Genomic DNA, 24,562 nt, shown 5'->3' with positions numbered 1-24,562 from the left:
ATGCTGAAAATGGCTCAGGGCACTATGGCCAATTCAGTGTGCAATACACCACAGCCTAAGAAGATGCTTATTTTGAAAAGCCAAGAACTTGGGGTAGTTCATGTATTTGGGGTCAGGATGCTACAAGGAGTCCATTTATAGAGTGGTGCCAAAGCACAGAGAGAAAGGACACTGGTGGGGGAGACTCCCAGACCTGAATTTAATTTCTATCCTCCTCTCACAAGCCCTAAGACCTCCAGTGAAAAGTTACTGAACCTCTCTGCACTTGTATTTCCTCAGCCACAAAAGAGAGACGATGTCTAAGGGAACAGACCCTGCTAATCCTGTAGTCAGTGACAGAAACAACGTTGCTCCCCACTTTCCCCCATCCCTCCTGTCCTCAAACATCTGCTTTTCTCTGTCTGCAACGGCCAAATGGGATCAGCTCAAATTCAGGAAACAGCTGAGGGTCATTCTAGGAGTATTCGCTCTGACTTGAAATAGGTAAAATAAATAAACCTTAGTCCAAGTAGGTTCTGAGATTTTTTTTTCTTTTCTGTTTTCAAAATCAAAGAAGCAGCTTCTTAAAATCTGAATGACTCACAAGAACACTAATGAGTCCATGATTTCCTTTATAATACTTTTACCAAGTCAGAGGTAACCTGGGTTTCCTTAAGTGTGTCGACACTTGAGCTGATTTTTAGAGGCACTAAATGTATTTCCATCACTGGGTCCTGGGCCCTGAGCAAACAGTAGGAACAGCCACCAGTTTTTGAGAGCTTAGTGTGTGCTAAATACACATACTTCACAAATACAACCTCAGGCAATTCTGATCAGTAGCTTTTTTTATGATTCCTACTTGGTATAACAGGCAAATGTGTCAAGTACCTCTCCTCCCCAGCAGTCACTTAGTTTTGAAAGGGCCAAGCTGGGATTGAAGCCTAAGAAGTTCTGTCTACATACAAAGCAGAGCCTTTTGCTTTCTGTGATATATAACTTTTCCAGCGAGCACCTTTCCATACCTAATCCAGAGCAAAGGGGGCTGACATTATGAAAACATAAGTTGTGACTCATAGAATGTGACTGGCGTAGAACAACTCTTTGGCACTATTAAAGCTGGAGCTATTAATAATATTATTGATATTTACTCTCCGTACATCATTTAAGATGAACTCTTTCTTGGAATTTTCCCAGTAGGCTAAACCTAATATTTTCTTTGTGTTTGACTCACCCTTCTATTTCTTGAGAAGGAATTATATAGGCCCATGAGATAGCTTTCAATTGCACTGACCATAAACTTAGAGGAAGAAAAGCATTTTACATTGTAACCCATTACTGCATTCAGATATGCTAGTATTTTTACTCTATTTGACTTCATTGTTTAAATGCTGGTCTTGAAGACCTAAATAGATGTTTCTCCAAAGAAGATACACAGATGGCCAATAGGTACATGAAAAGATGCTCGACATCGCTTATTATTAGAGAAATGCAAATCAAACTACAATGAGGTACCACCTCACACCAGTCTGAATGGCCATCATTAAAAAGTCTACAAATAACAAATGTTGGAGAGGGTGTGGAGAAAAGGGCCATATGATCCACCAATCCCACTCCTGGGCATGTATCTGGACAAAACTATAACTCGAAAAGATACATGCACCCTTATGTTCATTGCATCACTATTTACAATAGCCAAGACATGGAAACAACCTAAATGTCCATAAACAGATGAATGGATAAAGAAGATGTGAAATATACACACACACACACACACACACACACACACACACACACTGGAATACTACTGAGCTATAAGAAAGAATGAAATAATGCCATTTGCAGCTACATGGATGGATCTAGAGATTATCCTACTAAGTGAAGAAAGTCAGAAAGAGAAAGACAAATACCATATGATAGCACATATGTGGAATCTAAAATTTGACACAAATGAACATATCTACAAAACAGAAACAGACTCACAGACATAGAGAACAGACTTGTGGTTGTCAAGGGGGCAGGGGATTGGGGGAGAGATGGATTGGGAGTTTGGGACTAGCAGATACAAACTAATATACATAGAATGGATAAAGAACAATGTCCTACTGTATAGCACAGGGAACTATATTCAGTATCCTGTAATACACCATAATGGAAAAGGGGAAAAAAAAGAATGCTGATCTTGACCCATAAACTTGATTTCAAATTGAAAGTAGGTCATAGTCTGTGTGTAGACACATATACACACATGCATATGTGCCTATACACACACCATGGCTTCTAGCTCTGAATTTAAATCAACTTGGATGGGCTTAAAATTTAACTCTTCTCAACAGTCTGTTATTCAGTGAGATTTAACTTCAATTTACCTATTTTGTCTCTTCAAACTATTTGTCTCTTAAATTTGTGAACAACACAAAAGTGCCTGACATATTCTGACAATTTACTGAATGAAGACATGGGTGGTCCTTCAGTAAATAATTTATTCTTGTACACTGCATGAACTACACGTTTTATTCCAGTTTTCCATTCTTCACTTCATTACTTAATATGCTAACAGTCTTAGGGTGAGGCAGGGAACAAGATGTTATAGGCACATAGGATTAGAAGTCAATCAGCCCAAATCATCTCAGACCTACAAACAGGGCTCCCTCCCTCTAGCACAAGTCCTCAAACTTTCCCCACCCCAGTTGATATCTCCAGAAACTGTAACACTTCCCAGTTAAACCAACTCTAATTTATAAAAGAAGATTGAACTCTTTCTCAAATGATGATACTTTATTATTAGCAAGAGTCTTGAGAATTGCTGTTCTGTCATAAGACATCCCACAGTCTCTCTCAAAGACTCATTCTAGTGTCTAGTAGCCCTTAATATCAGAAATAATTTTCCAGCTCCTATAATTGTCCTTTTGAGTTGCAGACTGAATAGATTCAAACAAAAGAAATAACTTTTTGGTAATTGGTGGTGCAGGACACAGACACACTACGAGAAGTATAAATCCTCAGATGGATTACCTTTTGATAAATTGGGAATTATAAACCCAATTCCTTCAGTGGCTCAAGATCCATTAAAATTAACCTCCATTTTCAACCTCCCCGATAGCCCATGGCTGCCCAATCACTTACCAAATTGGTCCACAGATAACGGAAGGGAAGTTTGTTATGTAGACGAGAGGGTTGGGAGGTGTTTGTTATATGAGGGATTTTTGCATTAACTGCTATTTGAATTACCCATATTGCTATTCCTGTTTACTTATTTTCCAACAATTATTAGAGGATTTAGATGTTATTTCAAAATTGAAATTCCAATTCTCTTAAATATATTTCTTCAGGAAGGTAAATGTGTCCTTCAAAGGAGGGAAGCAATTCCCGCTCTCACTATTTTCCTAGGTGATGCTAAACCACAGCATCTGGGGAGTGTAGGTGTGAGCACAGCAGAAAAAGCTGGCTTAGAAGAGCTGGCTTCCCAATCTGTGAAATGGAGATAATACAGTGCTGGCCTCACAGCATCTCTGAACAATGACGAGATGCTCATTTATTCGGCTCTCGGTTTTTTCAATACTTGCCTTTTCAAGAGCAGAAACGCTAGTGGCAGCTCTGCGTTCCTGGAGCCAGTTCAAAGAGTTTTCTTAAGATTGGATCCTTATTTTGGCTTCTCCAACCTCAAAGAGCTTAATTAAATTTTGGGAAAAACTTTCTCTTGGCAAGTTTTAGATTTTGTAAACAGGGAACAAAAACCTTTAGATTTGCCTAATTCCTCACTTGCGGGTACTGCAGAGACAACGAAGACATACATTTGTTCCTGCTGAAAGGCAGGGCGAGAGAGAGGCTGCCAGCCACCGCTGGAGGACAGCTGAAAAGACCAGCTCTATAGTTTTGCTCAGTAAATAGATGAGTTTCGTGAAACTATCAGACTGTATTGCCAGGGTTGTTTTTTTTTTTTTTTTAACTTTTAAGCCAACCAAATAATATGAAAAAATGTGAGACTATCAGGTTATCTGAGGTGTCATTAAATGCATCTTTAAAGAAAGAAAATAATTAGGCCCCAAGCAAAAAACATCAACTCAAATAAAAAGCATAGATTACATGTTTGAGATGAACGCATGGTCTTATTATATCAGTAAAGATATAGAAAACGGCCCACCAAGTAGGGGTAAAACAATGTGGTGGTACCCGGTAAATGTGAAAAAGAAAAAGATGCAAGACAGGAAATTAAAGCATTTTATGGTATTAAGCACGGTGGGTCTATTAAGAGGTTTTTGTTATCTCTGTGTGTGTGTATGTGTGTGTGTGAGCGCGTGCGTGCGAGTGTGCACATGTTAATTCTGAAAGCTCATAATCTAAACCAGTATCTCTTTATGGGACAGCTTTAACCTTTCGTTAAAACAGATTCTCAGAGCAACCATTCGGTGGATGCTCTTCAAGCACCCATTCCCTGCTTTAATCCTCTGCGTAACATTCCTTCTGGTTAACCACTCAGGGCTTCAGATTGCCAGCAGTAGGGAAAAACTTTTCCAGAAAAGGGTTATTAAACAATAATGCCTAGAGCCAGACAAACCCACTTCCTGGAAGCAGTGAAGAAACATTAACCCAAATGAAAGACCACATTAAGTATAATTTTTAATTTCCAAATCTAGCTATCTTTTCTTGGGAAAGTTTGCTTTAAAACAACTTTCTATTTGTTTGCTTCAGGGAATCAACAATAATTTCTAGTTAAGTTAAAAAGGAGAAATTTCCCCTTGGTTTATTAGTGTAGGTATTATATTTCTATGTTAGCAATTAAGTCTTGGAGTTGTTAACCAAGTTTCATCAAAAAGTCTACAGCATAACACAATAATATTTAAAATATGAGAAATTAAAGTATCAAATGCACATTTAGCTGGCATCCAGAAAAATACTACCAAAATTGATCCTTTCATCATGGAAGAGGACAGAGCCCAACCGCACCCTGATTTCCCTGTTAACAAGACACATGCCTGCTTACCATGGTATTACCTACATACACAGAACCATACATGGAAGTTTGTTCATCAACTAGTCAGCACTGGTTGAGCATCTTTTCTGTGCCAGGCTCTATACCAGGTGCTGGTTATACAAAAGTTAAAAAAAAAATCTTCTCTCCCCTCAAGAAGCTTGGCATCTAGTGGAATGGACAGAATGTAAACTGATAAACCAAGTGAAACACAGCAGAAGTGTTATTGTCTAGACATAAACTAAAACTCATGGAGGAAGCAGCTGACTATGCCTGAAAGATTAGGAAGATCTCACCTAAGTGGGGTTGGGGGAAAAGGTCTTAGGGGTGAGATGTCAGCCAGGTAAAGGAGAAGAGCCCTAGAGAAGGAATAAAGGAGAGGTTGGAAGTAACTAGGAAAACTAGTGAGGGGTGAAAATATACCTGTAGATTTGGCATGAAGAAATCTTAATAAAAGGCAGGTTATGCTGGATTCAGACATGAGTAGTAGTTTAGGATGGGGGGTAGGCATTGACTCCTCTTTTAAGAAACATGGATTGGAAGGAAAGAGGAAGACCCAGCAATAGTTTTTTGCAAGGGAGTCTGCCAGGATCAGGGCCTGTAAGTGTGGGCAGTCTGAACTCTGGCCCTGTCCTGGTCCATTCCCTGGGGGAAGGCTGGGGGAGCCCCGGATCACCCTAGGCACACATGCCAAGGAGGAAATGATTCTCCCCAGAGGTGTCTGTCCCCAACAGAATGAGCTTCTAGGACTCATACAGAGACATGCATGCAATAAATAAAAACCCACGGTGGCTCAATTTTTATTGAAAACTAATACGTTCCGCCTGAACTAAGATTAAATTTTAAAAAATATTTGCCGTTTGTAATCTTTTAAATATATAACATTAATAGCCTACCATTTTTATCACGTAAATATTGTATAACCAAAGTAGCAGATGAAAAAAGTTTTCCAGGAGCTGTGGCTACGGTACTTCTCTATAAAACAGAGGCGCCCTACACTGCCTGTACTTGTGGCAACAGCCAAAGCACGACGCCACGCGAGCAGCGTGTCGGGCAGAGCCTGACCCATACCCCAGCCTGTTCTCTCCTGTGCAGAAAGCAGGCTCAAGGCTGCTCCTCTAGTTTAGCTCTGACTCACTGCCTTGACTCTCTCCAGGCAGCCCTGGTTGGTTTTTGTTGTTTCTTTGCTTTTTTTTTTTAAGTTGAGGGCTCTCAAGAGGTGGTGTTTTATTTTGAATCAAATTTCCTTCTCATATCTATTCAGAAGTGTGGAAAAAGTCTAGGAAACATCAAAATTCCATTTACTTGAGTTATTTTGAAAGGAGGGAAGTCCCACACTTTCCCGACTGCAGGAGAGAGCAAGTTTATACAGTTCTGGGGGAGGAGGGCTCTCCACAGAACACAACTCAGTGGCAGAGTGGGAAACCCAGAGGAAGAGGAGAGAGTGGCCGGGCACACTTGTCTCCCAGGCCTATGTGGGCCACAGATTCACTCTGACTTCTTGGCTACCTGACCTCTTGAAAGGCAGCAGCTGCCTCGCCCAACCCACCAGTCTCTACCGTCCCACTGTTCTGCACAGCTCTGAGTAGCCCAACCCAGGTTTGACTATAAAAGCTGCAAGAAAGCACACTTGTAGGGCACATCCAAAGCCAGCCTCCTCTAGAAAGCTCAAAGCAAAAAGGAAGGAAGGAAGGGAGGAAGGGAGTAAGGAGGAAAGAAAGAAAGAAAGAAAGAGAGAGAGAGAGGGAGGGAGGGAGGGAGGGAGGGAGGGAGGAAGGGAGGAAGAAATGAAGGAAGGAAGGAAGGAAAGGTGTGACAACTTTATTCGCAATTCCTATTTGAAAGTGGAGTAGGATTTCAGACAGAAGAGAGCTCCCAGGCCTGGACAGACGAGCCAAGCTGAATAAGTCCCAGTGGTCAACGAAGTTCTGTATTCGAAAGTCTTCTGAAAGGCTTCTCTTTGACTCTCAAAGCAAACAATTTAGAACTAAACGTGAAGAAATATTTTGATTTCATTGGAACTTAAGTGTTCCTGAAAGCTTTATCTTAATATAAGATTGCTATTAACAACACGATTTAAAAATAAAGAGATAGACTTGCGTTAGGGCACAGACGAAAATCCTATAATCACATGCTAATAACCCAAGATGTACTATAATTGCCTGCTAATTACCACGGAAAACTATGGGATTAGTATTAACAATATAACTAATACATCCTGGTACAGGGAAAGATTACTTACTGGGAACCAAAATTAAAGACAGACTGAATAAAGAGCAAATGGTTAGTTTCACAATTAACTACAAAATTATGTCAGTACTGGTCACATTGGATGTGACTGTAACGTAATGATGCTTATTTGGACGCGCTTGTGGAATAAGTCCCATTACATGACGATCCACGCCACCCGTTCTGAAAGTGCAAAAACTGTGATGTTCATTATTTTGAAACATCTGCATTGTAAAGCAAGACAGTAATTCTGTTCAGTAGAGAAATTATATTTGAATGAGTTTCAGTATATCTGCTGTAGCCTCTGTTTTTTTATTTTATAAATCAATATTAGTTGTTGGACGTCTTATAATTTGCCTTCCCTGTTTGAAAGGAAACAAAGAGAAAAATATCCCTTCCCAGGAAAGTGGTTTTGGAATTATTCACGGTTTGAGTAGACTTGGTATGCAGTCTGGTTCATTTCGTGATTTGCGGTTCATTTCAAATGTTTTTAAAATGGCTTCCATTGTGCAAAACTGGATCCCTCCACCGTGCAAATGAGTCCCGGGTAACTCCCAGCCTGCTCCACGTGTACACGGTGCCTCCAAGTCACCGTGCCCCTGGCTGGACTCAGCACCGGCCGGCCTCCACTCCCCCGCACCTGGCCACGCTGCTCCTCCGGACCCCCTGCCTCAGGGCGGGACACCTGCCTCGATAACAAAGCTGAGGTTTTTTTCTGTGATTTTTATCTTCTCCTTTATTCCCACGGCCAGTCAGTCCTGGAGAGTCCACCAGTTCTAGAATTCATCTCGCATTCCTGGGTTAACTTTGCATCTCTCCTTTCCCAGCCATAACCGTCTCTCCCTCACTTCATCCCACCCCCATGCTGGCCCAGAGCTACCTCTCTGAAATACAGATATCACTGCATGACAGTCCTGCTGAAAATCCTCAGTGGTTATCCAAAGCCTCCAAAATCAAATACTGCAACTCGTTAAAGAGAAATACCGCCTCATCACAATGTTCCATTTGCCTTTATTTATTCCCAGTCTCCTCCTCGTCAGAGTTCTGGGAGGACTGAAAAGTGAACGGAACACATCCACCATGATGAGTGACAACTTTTATGAAGCCTCACTTATGTATTCCTGGATCTCTAAAGCCCATTCTGTTCAACAGTAGAATAACTGAATTAGCAAAATACGAAGTATGCGTGTTACATCTCAGTATAAAAAAGTATAAACACACACTTTTCAATAGCTCCCCAACAAAACTGCAAAACAAGACTGTGGAGCCAAGCTAATGTCAAAGCGGCGGAGGACGAGAAACTCTGAGCTTCATTCCCCTCAGCATCTGGTGTGGTGATGTTCCTCTGCGAAGACCCACCCCACGGTCTGAGAGATAGCATTTCCCCAACTTTCCACCTGCAGCTCTGGGGGTTACCACCAGGACACATGTGGTATTTGTCAATGGTCCTCTAATACCTGGAACCTTCTGGGCCCTGGACCCTTAAACACCCAGCTGGGCTCATTCAGCCTCCACGGTAGACCTGGAGCTTCAGCCCGTACCTCATGGAAACAGCTTTAAATGGGGCTCCTCTTAGAGCTTGAGACCAGCAAATTCCATCTATACTTCATATCCCTGGTGCTCTAAGATTCCCCTTAAAAACGCAAGCCTCTCCACAGCTACCGGAGCCTTCAATCTCATTTTCTCAACCCAGTTTACTCGGGACTTCCCTCCTTCTCCCCACTCCCTGTGTAAGTTGAATCGATGACACTCCCACCAGCATGCATGAGAGTTTCCACCCCTCCCATCTTTGCCAACAGTTTTACCAGATTTTATACAATTATGTGCCAATCTCATTCCGGTTTTTCTGTCTGGATTCCTGTACCTCTGCGTGGGTTGCTTCCTTGGCTCGCAGCACTCTCCACCACCTTTTCGACCTCAGCCACTCTTGTTATCTTTGCAGAGGGGTCTTAGAAACATCTCAGGGAAGTGTTCCTCCCATGTGCCCCTCACGCGTGGTATCTTAGCTGGTCATCTTCTTGCCTCCAGACTTGAGCAGTTCGAGGAGGGGGCTCCACCTTATTTATTTATCTCTGAATTGCCAGTTCCTAACAAAGGGTCCATTTGCTGAGTGAATGTGGAATCACTCTGCCTTTCTGCAAGCTGGTGGTAACTAAGATGGGACCAACACTAACTCCATGTCCCCTTAGAAAGGGGCTTCCACACTCAGAGAGGAGCAAACGACAGATATCATCAAAGTGGCGATTCTGTACAGTAGGTACAATTGGCACAGGGACAATCTTTGGGCTGCAGAATGTAAACTTATTTATGACCTGGAATAATTTTGTTATCCGATGAGCTCACAAGAAAGAACTTGTGAAACTTGGAGAATTCTGCTTGTGTGCTTTGCCAAGCAGCAGAATGCACTTGGGCTGGGGTTGGTTTTGCTGTACTTACATCCAGTAAGAGCTAATTGCTAATGTTTCCTTCCTCACCAACATAGTTTACGGCCTAATGTACAAGAACCACGTCTCTGAACTGGCTTTTAGAAATATCAGAGCTCGTAGCAGCCAAGAGTCCTACCACCCAGAGTGCAAGATGCTCTCAATGTCCGGAGAGAAAGGCGTAGAGGGGAGAAGAAGGACCTCAACGCAGGGTCAATTCGTGAATGTGTGCAGTCACTCTGCATGTAATCAGGGCCTGATGGGGGCCAAGAACTGTCTAGAGGTCAGGATACAAAGACGACAGACAGTGGAGTAAAGACATAGAATACTAAAAAATAAAACAAGGGATGCAAACTCCAGCATTCCTGGGTTTCCATCTTCACCTACCAGGGATTTGACCTTGGGTAAAATTCTTAGCCCCTCACCATCTCAGTTTTTAAACAACAGAGTAAGTTGTTTTCAGAAGGAAGGACAAAATGTTTATGTCTGATGCGCAGAAAGAGCCCAATACATAGAAGGCAACAGACACATGGGAGCTTTCATTAAGACATAGTTCACTCCTTCAAAAGCCTGCCTCCTGTCACTGCAATAAGAGTTTCATCCATACATTTGTTCATTCATTCATTCACTCATTCATTCCTTCAGGAAATATTTATTGAACACTCACGATGACTTGGGCTAATGCTAAGCATTGGGGCTGGAGCAGAGAACAAATCAGACAAGTGCCTGCTCTTACGGGGCTTATTCTAGTAGGAGGGGGCACACAAGAAGAAATAGAAACATATATTCATAATAACATGTTAGGTGAGGATAGGCAGTCTGCAGTAAACTGAAGTTAAGGGAGCTCGAGAGTGATGAGGGTGTGACTTTGGGTAAGGTGATAGGGAAGGTCTCTCTGATAAGATGACAACAAGCAAAGGCCTCCAAGAAGTGAGGGAACAAGCTGGGCAACATACGAGTATCCACCCAAGGAGGGATGTGACTGGTGCGAGGCAGGAATGGCCTCCCCGGGAACGCCACTCAGCACACGGGAAGCTGGGAGCTGAGGGGCCACGCGCCCTGAGGAACAGCCTCCTTCCCGGGCCCTCAGGCTCTCACTCTCCTTTCCATGGATCCACAGACAGGGCTCCATCAGGGACGCTGAGGGTCCCCTCCCGTCAGGCAGCCGGCACGCAGGTGCTACTCAGAGGATCAAGAGTAAGTGGGAGATGAGGAGTAGCCACAAAGAACAGCCAACAGTCTTATCCAAGGGAGACAGATTTACGTAAGGAAAGATGCAGAATGTTCTCCAGGCACGATTATTTCAGGGTGCAAGAGATGACAGGAGAATCCTTGAGTGTGAGTGCTGAGGGGATGTTGAAGAAGGAAAGACACAAAGAGAGGTTAAGAGCTCCATCGGGCTTCTCCTGGGATGGAGGGAGGGAGGCCGCGTGCCGGAGACAGGGCTGGTTGTCCCAGGCGCCCCTGGAAAGGAGAGGAAAGGATGTGCACACCCACACACACAAAATTGTGTTACGTGTAATTTGAGGAGTTTGAGGTTCCCCTAAAGCCCACATCCACAGACCCCAAGGACCAAGGTTATGAACGCTTGTTTTAGCAAAAGGGGCCTCACCTCAGTCTCTAACATGAGCTTCAAGTTCACTACCTGCAGGGCTCAGTTGAACTTGCTGACCACAGTGGCTGGTGGAGGCTTGGGAACTGCAACCTTGGAGCCCTGACTTTAACCTCTAGTTCATGGAGGTTAAGAAAGATAACACATTACATAATTTTGGATTCTTCCTTTTCTTTTGCAGGCTCCTAGAAGGTTCTCAACCCCAAATGACAACGGTATAACATACACACTCTTGGGCCTCCCTACCCCCTCAGCAGCCAAGGTGCAGCCTCACGAACATTCTCTACACTGCCCTGCAGAGTTACTATCGCTGACGGCACACCACACACAGATATATGTGCTCTGGCAGCACCAGCCCCCCTTTCTATTGGAAATGGTGTTAACCACCCACTGGCAGAGGAACAAAGGTCTTGATTATTTTTTTTTTTAATCTAGTACAAGAATGAATTAGATGAGATTTTTTTGCATATTTCCTATTTCTGTCAGGTTGAGATTAGGGGTAGAGACTGTGGTCTCAAAATTGATTTTCCATTTGAAGCTAAGGGGCTGATTCAACGCCTTGATCTCAGATTCAGAGCAAGTAGCCCAAGTAGCCATGAAACTACTTAGTAAGAGTCACAAATCTCAATGATGAATCGTGTGTGTACATGTGTGCACACACGCATGTGTAAAGGGTTACATGAGGGAGAAAAGGCAGGCAAGAGGTGATAAAGAAAAGAGGTAAGATCTGAAATCCTATGAGACCTGAGAGATCATTCTGGTCTAAGAAAAGTAAACCTTGTAACGACATCAAATTTAAACCAATAGGTATGCCAGTAAAATGCTTGTATTATTTGCCTTATTTGGACCTAGTCCATATTTCTATTTAATTGCTCCTCTCATTTTCTTGGGCAATAATTATAAGGCTAAACTTTTCAAATAAAATAAAATTGTTCCTCTGCTGTGTGCAGATTGGCTGCAAAGCAGGTTATGGTGAGTATCCCCAAACCCTTCGTCCTAGTCAGTCAGTTTTGGGAGTTCAGGGTATGACCTGGGTGAGGAAGATTGTTTTTATCCCAGCCCTTGCACTAATTCCTGCCCTAATTATCTGAGGACAAGTCACTTGGAAAGGTGGGTCAGTGAGCCTCTCTAGACCTCGGCTTCCTAGTTTATTAGCTAAATAAGTCTGACTAGTTTACAGATGTGTATGTGTGGCAGGGGTGGAGGGGGAGGAGTGGTGTAGCCATTTTGCAAGAAAAACCAGCAAGTTAGTTTCAATATGTTCTACAGTGAGTCTCTAACCCTAACCTAGTTACTAACTTCTCTGCCATTGGTCAAGGGGCCCTAGCAAGCGTGAGATGGAAGGTCTGAAAAATCCTTCATTACAATGCGAAAGAAATCAAAGTAAACATCCTTTGAATGGCTCATTAACACCTCTGGTATCCAACACAGTGGAAACCTTCGCTTGGCCTATCCTCACAGGGGCTGTACACTCTTGGTCCGCAAAACGTGAAAATAAAGCCTATAAATGAGAAATGACTTATTTCTTATGGAAGCAGCATGTAGATAAAGTGTTAAAATTACTTAGAAACACATATACATTAAGTCCCCTACCTTCAAGTTGTGAACTTTCAAAGATTCGAACCTGTGTTCACGTGTCCAATCACGTAGGTTAGCTCACGTGTCTGGCGTACGTTGTCACCTGCGTGCGTCCTCTACAAGTGGTGGTGCTTTTGTGTACTTTACTGTACAGTACTGTACAGAGTACAGTAGTACAGTATCACTGGATCGTTTTTTCAAGAAGGTGGATAGAATTGAATCCAGCAAGGAACCAGAACCTGTGCCATCCACGTCAGGCGTGAGTGAAATTGCAGCTTGCCCTCCGTCTCCTATTGCTGACGATCCTTCAGCTCTACCATCTCCCACCTCCTCTCCCTCCTCCAGTCGGTAACTCTTCTTGCCTGTTCACTCGATGCCAGCCCCTGTATGCCAGCTGTTGTACCATACTACTGTACTTCTCAAGGTACTGTACTGTAAGATTAGAAATGTTTATTTTTTGTGTTTGTTGGTTTTTTATGTATTATTTATGTGAAAAGTATTATAAACCTATTACAGTAGTACTATATAGCCGACTGTGTTATTTGGGTACCTAGGCTAACTTTGGTGGACTTACGAACAAATTGGACTTGCAAACGCGCTCTCGGAAGAGACCTCGTTCGTTGGTAGGGGACTTACTGTATTACTGCATTTTTAAGTAATTTCTAGGTACTTTGAGATCCAATCCCTGACTTCCCCTGCTTTGCTCTGTGTCTCAGAGGTTGATTCCTGCAAAGTGCATGTGCCAGGGTCATGTGCCCTCTGCTTCAGGGTAATGTGGCCAACGGGAAGCCCTGGGGGAGACTGGGAGGCAGGGCGAAGCCAGGGCATCCCCTCTCCCCCTCCCTCTTGGCACTGAGGGGTGTCTCTGGCAGCGAGTCCTCTGAGGTTCTGCCTGCTCCTGGAAAGCTGCTCCCTCTGTGGTCCCAGCTCCTGCGGGCGCCTGTTCCTGCTGGGCAGCTCTCACAACACCCACCACCACTCCCTTTGGTCCTCTGGCCCCCCAGCTAAGAGCGGCAGTCTCCTGCTGTTGGTCCTCTCTGCATGCCTCATGGTGCCTTCAGCCCTCCCAACTTTGGCAACGAATTCTCTCCATGGGACCACCTGGTGTGGGCTCTGCTTTCCTGGCGGGACTCTGAGTCTTGTCCAGAGGGCTCTAGGTCTCTGAAGAACAGACATCACGTGTAGGAATGTACAGATTCCAGAAAATGCACTTGGCAGGTCCATTCCTTCTCTGCTGCCAGGAAAGCTCTCTCAAACATTGCATTTGCCTGATCACCTAGGACTATTTGCACTAGACATGTGTTTGGATGGAAGGAACATGAGATGGAGAATTAGAGAACGAGAATGCTCTATCTAGTCATGTGACCTTCGCAAGTACCTGAGAACCAAATGAGCTGAGGTTATTCGCGTCACAGGGGGATAAGAGTTCCTCTGGCCTGCCTGCCAATTATTAGGCTCAAACACAAGAGGGCATGGAAATATGTTTTAGAAACTGGCACGGCCGTTGCAAATCTAAAGCTATTATTATAGGAGACACAGTTGACTTTTATGGAATGAAAAGTGTTTTGCTCTCAGCTTAGCCTGATTTTGACTTCTCAGCCTGATTTGTACTAAATGTACTAACACATAGGAAAAGTGCACAGACTAGTGCCTGGCACATCATGAGAGTGATGTGGGTCCCAGCTGTGATTTCTGGGCTGGGCTCTCCTCTGCATCATGACAACATGGCGGTTTACCGAAGAGCCTGCAGGGAGGTCAAGGTCAACTTACCGATGTCGAGGACCCTCTGCTTGGCCGTGTGCTGTCGAGAGTGCCAGTACTTCCAGTATTTCAGCTGTTCGTCCCGGTTTTTGTCTTCACTGAAGACCACCATTACCACGCTCTGCAGAGGGGGAGAACCACGGAGCTTACTTTCTGTTCAGCACCTCCTGCTTCACACAGTCTCCAGTTCTAGAAGTTCTACCAGAGGTGGGTTGCTGTAATTTCTGTAAATTTGCTTTTCTTGCTTTAGAAAAGCCCAGTAAGCTCAGTTGTATGGTTTGTTTTGTTTTAAAATGGACCTACTTTAAAAAAATGAATGGGAAATGAGAACAGCACATAGTGAAAAAGAATGCTACATCGTTTTTACCATGAATCATAAACAGATTATCCAATTTACCAGCAAATTTATTATTTTGTGAGCTGAGTGGGCATACCGAAAAAGATTTTTTTCTTGTATTGGAAACAAGAACATTTTTGAAATTTCATATCCTTAAACATAGAATTTGGTGCTTTTGTAAAGGAGCAAATATCTATTTCTGGCCTAATTAAGTGCCTCTGGCTGGATTAGTGGGAATAATAGAGAACTACTAAAAGATGAGCTCATATTGATGAATGAAGATCTAAGCTACAGATATTTCATAGACCAAAAGCCACAAGGTCAACTATGTTATTTATAAAAATATGTGGATATACTTTTAAAATGAGCATGAGAAACTAACAATGTCTTGTAGAAATAAGAATCCCAAACCGCTTTCACTTCTAAGTTACAGCCTTGTTCAAGTAAATATATGTTAATTCATTGCCGTTTATGAGATGGAGGAGGTACCAAAAACAAACAAATAAACAAACCAAAAAATCAAAAAGCAAAATCCCTTTAATTACAGCATGAGGAATACCGTATCCAGGAATACGCTCCCCTCCTCATTCCAATATGCAAAATATTTCTTAGACATTTTTCTGCTATTCCAGAAGAATGTTTCAATGACTCTCATTCGTTAATAACTTCTCCTTTGTAGCACTTCACATACTTGTTGTCATCTACCTAATTATTTACAATTATTCAGTCCGTGGCAATGTCTTCCCACTGATGCCTATCTCAGTGAGGGCTGGGACAGTGTCACTCACCGCAGGGGCCCTGGTGCCCGACAAATAAGAGGTACCAAATACATGTTTGCGGCTGTACTGCCAAGTCAAACTCTGGCTTATTCCCAGTGGTATGTAAACATTTGTCACACAAGAAAGCAGATGTTTGTTAGAAAAGCTAGTTTAGAAATATGCATCTGTACTATTTGCATTGACAAGCGGCATGACCCTCAAAGGCATGGAGGAGAGCTGACAAGAAAGGGATCCACTGGCTGGGCTGGTGGAACTCTGGGCTCAGCCTCTCTCCACCCTCCCTCCCCCTTCCGCAGGCTTCTCCATTTATATGTAAGAGTTTACTGCCCAGCATCCTGGTGTTTTTTTCTGTCTGTTCCAAAATAAAAATAGCATTTCAGGTAATTTTTTCTAGCACATGACTAAAACGGCATATTCTTGGGATGGAAATGTATTTTTCCAGTGGTAAGGAAAAAGGCCGTTTGAAACTGCTAAGCTAAGCTTCGACTCGGGAGGCGACACTGTTCTCAGAAATCAGTGCTAGGAGGTTCCAAGTGCACCCCTCATTTCTCCACACTGCTGGCTCTCCCAGAGCCTGGAAGGAAGAAAGATCCATTCTGAGAAGGGCCATCCTACTCTCCAAGGCTGCTAGACTGAAGTCCTTAAGAGAAGGAAGGCTCTTGGTTTTAGGCAAAATGCAACAGAAGGAAATAAAATTTCTCTATTAAATTATTTCCATGATTTCAATGAAAGAACATTCTTGGAAAAGTCCCTGCACTACAAACTGTTGTCATGGCCTCAGATTACTAACCACACGTCATCTTTTCAGGGCGATGATAGTACTGCTACCAAGGTGTACATGAGTTATACACTTGTCATTTACTAGATTTTTTTTTCTAAAGAATATGTATCCAGTGTCTTCTTACCAGGCATCCACATGTGAGGGTTTAGGATACAAATTCTAGGATATATTTCCAGCGGTGGATCCCATGCTAAAATCCGTCTGCCTTTCAGGCCTCCATGCTACTCAACACAGTACACTCAGTGGTTAAGAGAGAAGGTTCAGGAGTCTGACTGCTTGGGATATAACCCCGTTCCCTCACATTTGAGCTATGTAACCTTGGCCAGTTGCTAGCTTCTAAAAGGCCAAGTTTCCTCATCTGTAACATTATGAAAGGAATGTCTATTTCATAGGGCTGTTGTTAGTTTCAACGAGTTCCTAGATGTACAGTGCGTAACACACTGCCCAGCACATAGAAGATACACTCAATAAAAATTAGCTGTTATATTGTGGCTCTGGTTGTTGTGATGATGGGGATGATGACTGATGATGACGATGGTGCTGCGGCTGACAGCATTCCTCCCCCGTGGCCTTGACCTCAGGGCCGGAACATACCAACTCCTCTGGAGGTCACACTAAGCACTTTGCCACCCGCCACGGGTTCAGCCTCAGGTGGCTCGTTAGCCCCACATCCTCCCTGTCTTTCCCCTCACTCTCAGCTGCCCTGCATCCTGCCTCCTGCCGCTCCGATCTGGAACTGGGATGGCCTGGGAGGGAGAAAGGCCTGCTGGACAAATGAGCAGCAATTCTTCCTTGTCTTTCTCATGGAAGCAAAGCCGTAAAACCAGGTTGATTCAAGAAAGCAGCACTGCAATGATTTTACCTAAAGCTAGTAAAAGGCAAACCGGCCAGCAGGTGCCTGGACACTCCTTTCTCTTCTACCTCAGGTGTTACCTTTGCCTGGGAATCTGGGTTGGGGTAAACTCACTGGGCTCAGCACAGCATGGCGTTCCTTTCTCAGTATGCAGAAGAAAGAGCTTAGGAGGAGGCAGCTATGGATAAAATAAGGTGGGGTGCACACCACGCACACAGCAGCATAAATCATTTTACAACAGGGCAGGAAACTCCTTCAACCTCTTTTGAGAGCTCTGCTATAATTTGCCTTTTCAGTCGACAGGGATTACCAGTTCCCTCCCTTCTTGGCAGTAGCGAGAATGCCAGAAGCTGGCAGGCTTCCAAGGCAGTTTTATGTCCCACAAATAGAACTAATACTCGTGAATGTGAAAATTCCTCCAAGTCACTCCTGGTAGGGATCATATCATGCCCACCTCTTGACTCCTGAGTAAGCGCCAGGCTGCAGAAGGCTTTTAAGCAAAGCTGCAGAGGACCCAGGGACGCAGAATGAATTGCATCCTCCTTTTCAGAAGAAAGCCCAGCTCTTTCCTGCCCACACATACGCTCTGACTTACAGCTGCTTACTTGAAAACTGCACAGCATTTGATTGAAAACAACGACAACAACAACTAGGTAGGTAGCACATAGGCAATGAATGAGGCTGGGAAAATTCCTTGGATAGAGTCAGAAAGCATGTTCCAACCACGTCCCTTCCCTGGGGTTTATTAGTTACTGATTAAAATGATAAACTGCAAGCCAATAAGTTCTCTTGCCCCAACTCTCTGACATTTGTTCTAGAATTATTTATTTTGGAATTTTTTCCATGCCCTTCCACAAGGCTGGCAGGTAGTAACTGCTTTCACCTGATCCCTCTGTGCTTTATTGGAGAAATGAGGCCCTTACCCTGACTTTGCTGATGGGGTGTCGGAAGCACTTGTTGTCCCCCGTCTCGCTGAGCGTGATGGCATAGAACTGTCCCTTGTTGAGGTAGGTCATGGGGCCCTCCCCCTGCTTCTGACGGAGAGATTTGGTGGCTTCCAGGGTGTATTGAAATGTGCCACTGTGAACAGAAGACAAATAGTGGTCAGATTCATTCACTTGGACATTTCTGCCTTCTGGATCAATTTCACATCAATAGCATTTTGTATGAATATTAACCAACGTTTACTCCATTTCAGAGACGAAACACAGCACATGGCAAAAGAGATGAGACCATACCAAAGGTCACTGTTAGTACACTGCACACAACCTGTCTAATAGTGGCCCATAAACCAGATGGTTTAGAAGGGGAGAAAGTCCACAATGTGCCCTTCCACTTGTGCCAGGCGGAGCCAGGGGAGCCTCTGTTAGGTTTTAGTTGGTCCCTGGTAAGGCCTGAACTTAAGAATCGCTAAAATTTGTCACTTTCATCCTAGCAACAAGCCAAATATGTGAATGCTTTTGTTCAATTCATCCGTATACCAACCTTCTTTTGTCTAACCAAGGTGTTGCAAATAGCTACATCCCACTTTAAAATATTTCAAAATGTAAAAGTCTAGAACTCATTCATTATTGAAATCTATATGGAATCTAGTTCCATAACAGGGAGTGTTTTTTGATTTGGGGGTTTTGTTATTTAAGCCTGCAAAAGAACTCATGACAGGGTTACTGCTCTAAATCAGGAGCTTGCAAACAATGGTCTGTGGGCCAAAGCCAGCTAGCTGCCTGTTTTTTGTGAATAAAGTTTTACTGGAACACAGCTACACTTGTTTGTTTATGTCTTATCTATGGTGGCTTTCGTGCTGCCACAGCAGGGTTGAGTAGCTGTGACAGAGACTGTGTAGTACGCCAAACCTAAAATACTTAGTATCTAGCCCATTACAGAAAAAAAGTTTGCAGATCCCTGCTCTTAATAATTTCCCTAATATTTTACAAATATAATTTAATTTATAAAATAAAAACACTGATTTTCCCAACTTTGAAGAATATACCCATTGTTTAAAATGAGCAATGGATATGAATCACAATCTTTTTATTTAAGATGCTCATTCAGAATATTTATTTCTGCCACACTGCAGGAGGGCACACAGTGATGATCCAATTACAAATGCTTTGTGTGTTTTCTGAGAATCATCAGAGGCGCTTCACTGGGTCTATCTATTTTTTTAGCTCTTTAATTTCAGTCTGTGAACGGCTGTGTGCAAAAATGACTCAAGTTTGCCTCTTAAAATGATCTGCTTACAAGATTACAGGGGACTCTTGCTTTCTATGTTGAATATTTCTGCAATGTTTGATTTTTTTTAACTTTTATAATGAGAAAGAAATTTGAAGGGCAAAATAATATTCCTCTTACATGATAAAAATCTTAGGCTTAAGCTGATAAACAAAGCAAATTCCAGAATATGTGTCTTAGAATAAGGTGGGAAATAAATCATTCAAGACAGAACCAATTCCACTGTCATTTTGCCTGGAAAAAGCAATTTCAAGATAACCCACTGAATCATAAAGTTTGAGACCTGGACAGGATATAAGGAATCACCTAGACCAGGAGCTTGCAACTAGTCTAGGGCACAGACTGCTTGAAAAACATGAAGAAAGCCGTGAACCCTCTTCCCAGATAAAAGCACATATGAACACTAATGATTTTTAATATAATTTCAAGGGATTCACATCCCCCAAGCTCATCCACAACACAAGATAAGAACCACTTTCCTCATTTCACAGCTGAGGAGAGACTGAGAAACTTGCTCACTCCTGGGGACAATGACAGCAGCAGAAAGAGACACCAGGTCACATGACTGGTAGGTCGATGCTCTTTTCACTGGCCCGATAGCTGGCTGCATGGTTATCTGGATTGACAGCATGCAAATTATACATGTGTTTCCATGTTTTCCAAGGTGATTTGGAACTTTATCTTCTCTGCCTCTCCCCTACCCTTCACCACCACCGCACACCCAAATTCTGGCTGGGAGAATCTGGAGAGGATGCCTGGGGACCCTGAGGCTGGAGCAAGTCCCTGAAGGAGCAGGAAGACTTCAAGCAGAAACAGAGAGAGGAGAAGAGGGCCATACACGTAAAAGTAAAGGGCCAAGAAATACAGTGCGGGACAAGGTTTACAGTAAAGAGGGACCAGCACATCGAGGGCCCCAACTACCTTCATAAGGAATTTGTGTTTTATTCTGTCTGAAATGGTGAAATCACTGATAAGTTTTGTAAATGGGATGGATTAATTCATCCTTGCCATTCTCTCCTGTCTACAGGCATGATCACGACCAAGGACTTTGAACATGTGGCCCCTCTACCTAGAATGTTCTTAATCCTCCTCCTTTCCCTGGAAAACTCCTGATAATCCATCAAGATCCAGCTCAAATGCTACTTCTTGTAAAGCTTTCCTCTGGCCCCATCCCACTCTCACTCCCACACACACCCAGGCCTGCAGGTCATCTCAGCTGTCTGTTTATGTATCTCTGTAGCAGGACTCATCATTTTGCAAATGTATTGCAATTTGTATGACATCACACAGGTCTCCTGCAAAAGTCTATGGGCCTCTTTTAAGGACAGGTTATAACTTATCCTCAATCCCTATCTCATTGCTGGAAGATGGAAGGCACCAAAGTCTGTGATAGCTAGTAGGTAGAAATGTCCAAAGTGGAACGGAAGGGAAAAGAAAGTGCTGGCAGGGCAACCTGTTATGTTGCAACAGCTCAAGAGCATACGCACCGGAGTAAATTGGAAGAGACAGGACAGGTAGAATAGGACATTCAGCACTTGGCGAATGCCATGAACGTGTAGCAGGAAGGCAAGCACCTTGCACCTCTGGAGTGTGTGGCTGGGAGGATGGCATCATTAGGCACAACAAGAAGTAAAAGTGGAAGAACAGATGCGAAAGAAGTGAAGAAGGAAGGAAAGAAGAGGAAAAGACATGTGCATGCTGTGCCGGAGGCCCAAGTGTCTGAAGTTTAGAGGAACACCTAAGAAGGGACGTCTAGCAGCAAAAGGACAAAGGAAGGGTACAGATAGGTCTCAGAAAATTGATCAAGACTGGAAATAGTAATTTAGAAGTCATTGTGTAGAGAAAAGAATTTGCTTTTAAAGGTGTAAAAGTATAACTTGACGATACATTTAAACAGTTATCAGTTCATCAGTTTCTAGGGGCATGTCCTGTAACCTACCTTGATGTCTGGTCATACATGTACTCCTCAGCCCCAACTGAAGCACTCCGAAATTTCTGCAAAATTTAAGAGTCATCAAAATTAAAACAAATAGGTGAGTCATTATGCAGAAAAAAAAAAGTGACAAATGTATCCAAACTGTTTTATCCTCATTTTAGAAAGGAAAATTATACATTTTTTTGGTATTATGTTTTCAACTACAGTGAAAATAGTTACCATTTGTGTATAGAACTTGCGTACCACATGCACACTGAGAATTACATTCAACAGAAAATGCATTTATGCTTTTATTCACATGTCCACATTGACATGTCCACAGGTGTTCCTAAATTGTCTCCAGGTACTGGAAACTGTTTCCTCAAACATGTAAACATCTCTTCCATTTTCTTATCTCCAACACTTATTCCAAAAGCCACAAATTCTGAGTTAACGGAATACTCATTACAGAGAAGCCACATAGCGTATCATAAAGCAGTATTCAGAGTTTTGGGAGCATAGTTTTTGGAGCAAGACTGTCTAAAGTCAAGTTCTAGGGTCAAGTTCTAGCTCTTTTACCTGCTGCCTATGTAGACTGAGGCAAGTGCCATATTTTCTTCAGCTGTAAAATGCCTACTTAATAGTGATGAGAAGAATTAAATGCATTAGCAGAGATAAAGTACTACAAAGAGTTCCTGGAAAGTGGTGAGCTCTATCTATGTGTATTAAATTCTGTTCTATACTCAGGCAAAATTGTGAAACTGAAGTTTACACTGACATTTTTTTCTTCCAACAACAACAACAACAAAAATTCTGTTCTATAGTAATCACTTGATCGTATTCAATGCCCTTCTCTAAGATCTTCATTATCACAACAGTGTTAAAAGTAATTTTGCTGAGGGAAATTCTAAGTCTTAGTATTACATGTGAAAAGGCTTGGGTCCACAGACATTCAGTTGTTGTATATTTAGCACAAGTAGGATGCACTTTGCTACATTTTAGAACCTTCTCAAAAGTAGATGCACCAAAAGCCCTAACACTTGATCCTAAAGTGAATATAATAGAATATTGATGAAAAAGCACTTGGTGGACCACACAGATCTGGACCTTCCACTGTGGCCTTTTTTCTAGTGTCTCTTTCTAAGAACAACCATCTTGCCTTTCATTTCTCTGCCATAAACTTCCATTCTTTGACAAGTAATTCAAAGATTTCCTTCTCAGGAAAGGGTTACTCACAGCTATTTTCCAAATTTCCTTCACAATCTCTAACCACCATCACTTGAATGCAGTGTGCCCTTACATCACACTTTATATGTACATACATAGGATCTTTCTTTTTATCCAGTCTTATAAATTCCGTGGATCCGAGAAGACAGTTTGCCCTTCAAAGTTTACCCAAACGCAGCCCAGGGGCATTTGACAAATATTTGTTAACTAGTTTATTAATCATGACAGAGACTCAAAGATACAGATTTGTGTTTCTTTTGCAATCAGTCAACCAATCAACAAGGCATTAAATGGAAATATCCTGGGGCTTCAGCATCTGACTGGTGCCAAGAGACATAGAGAAAATATATAAGGCACTTTCTTTGCCTCAAAGATATAAAAATTGGTTGAGGAGGTGAGTAAATTCATGCGAAAAATGACAACAACAAAAGAAACTGAAATACAGCAAATGACTAGATATGAAGGTCTATGTTAAAGCATTCATCCATTCATTCATTTATTCAGGTGTCATGACTGGAAAAGTACAGAATGAACATTACCAGGAAAGGAAGATCAGCAAAATTCTGGAAAGATTTTATGGCTATTGTGAACTTTGCTTTGACAAAGTTTGCTTTGACAAATATATTCTTAATATATTTAAGAATTAGGAAATTTTGGAGTAGGAGGGTAGCATGATGAAAAGAGCATTTAAGGAAGTGACTCCAAGACAGAGAAGATGCATTTCCAAGGTCTTCTTTGAAGGAATATGTGGTAACCCGTAACAACACATGGTGAACCAGTATTAATAAGCATGGCCCTGAATGAGTTCATTTTCCATGCCATAGCACTCTGCAGCCTGAGGATAGGCTTCCTTACTAAAACATATTGGACTGATAAATTCTAGGGTTCTAATTTCCCAGGGGATGTAAGAAGATGTGATATACTACAACTCTTCAGACTCAAAGAGACTGTCAACTATGGGCTAACAAATAAAAACTCTTAATCCAATAATATGAGCATGTAAACAAGAACTATGAAAAAATTAAAATAGTTCATATATTACTGACATGGATATTACTTTTTCCTAGTTTAAACATTTATCCTTAATTCTGTTACATTATCTTTATAATTAAAAAAAAAATTAAATGTATAGTCTACCTGGAAAACATCACAATCCTTTATGATGGCTCTAAATGATTGTTGATATGGCCAAAGGGAGAGAGGCCTTTAAAAAATATATATATATATATTTATCCTACAGTAAAACTGTAGCCTACCCTCACCCTTGGCATTTGCACTGTTCTGTACAAGGCTGTTTGTTTTTTTTGTTGTTGTCAAAGTCTAATAAACAGGAGAGACTGTCATGCTTATGCATGAAATAGAATTTAGTCAAATAAAAAATTTTGGTCAAAAAAAAAAAAAGATAATTAGAACCAAAACACTCAGGCCATTCTGACTACAATTACCAAGTTTCCAAAACTGTTTGGAAACATTTTAATATAATTTGTAGGATGCCAAAAGGCAGGCAGACAGACAACATCACCATACCCTGCTGTGATTTGATGCAGTGCATCTATACATTTCTTAATCATTTGGCCTGAGAAAAATGGTAGTAAAGGAAGTATGGTAACATATATTTTCTAGATTATCCTTAAAGGACTTTAGACATCAAGGTATATTAGAATGTTATATTTAAATTTTGAATATTAGAATTCTAGTTTTTTCCTTGGGTGGGAGGAAAGAGACATCTGCTAAGAATCTACTACAAAAAGACAATGATTCTTTAACAGTGGTAAAATCAGATATAGCTAAATAATTCCATGTCTTTGATCAGCCACCAATTTTTTAGGTCCTATGATTCATTTATTCATTCATCCGCTCTTTCAATAAATATTTGCTGAGCATCTA

At 42.1% G+C, this 24,562-nt stretch overlaps 1 protein-coding gene across 1 annotated transcript in view; it reads right to left on the bottom strand.

The window, feature by feature from the left end:
• The window catches only part of GRHL2 (grainyhead like transcription factor 2), a 111,736-nt gene that overhangs the window by 67,881 nt on the left and 19,293 nt on the right, over positions 1–24,562 (bottom strand). Inside the window, exons 4-6 of the mRNA XM_068525664.1 lie at positions 21,473–21,528; positions 18,225–18,381; positions 14,561–14,672 (exon numbers count right to left, since the gene is read on the bottom strand). Of these exons, the coding sequence (XP_068381765.1) occupies positions 14,561–14,672; positions 18,225–18,381; positions 21,473–21,528 (325 nt within the window). The remainder of the gene's footprint in view (positions 1–14,560; positions 14,673–18,224; positions 18,382–21,472; positions 21,529–24,562) is intronic.

The sequence above is a fragment of the Eschrichtius robustus genome, chromosome 17 (assembly GCF_028021215.1).
Source record: "Eschrichtius robustus isolate mEscRob2 chromosome 17, mEscRob2.pri, whole genome shotgun sequence".
NCBI lineage: Eukaryota > Metazoa > Chordata > Mammalia > Artiodactyla > Eschrichtiidae > Eschrichtius > Eschrichtius robustus.
The sequence above is the reverse complement of the archived record's forward strand: the minus strand, read 5'-3'. Positions and strand labels throughout refer to the sequence as shown.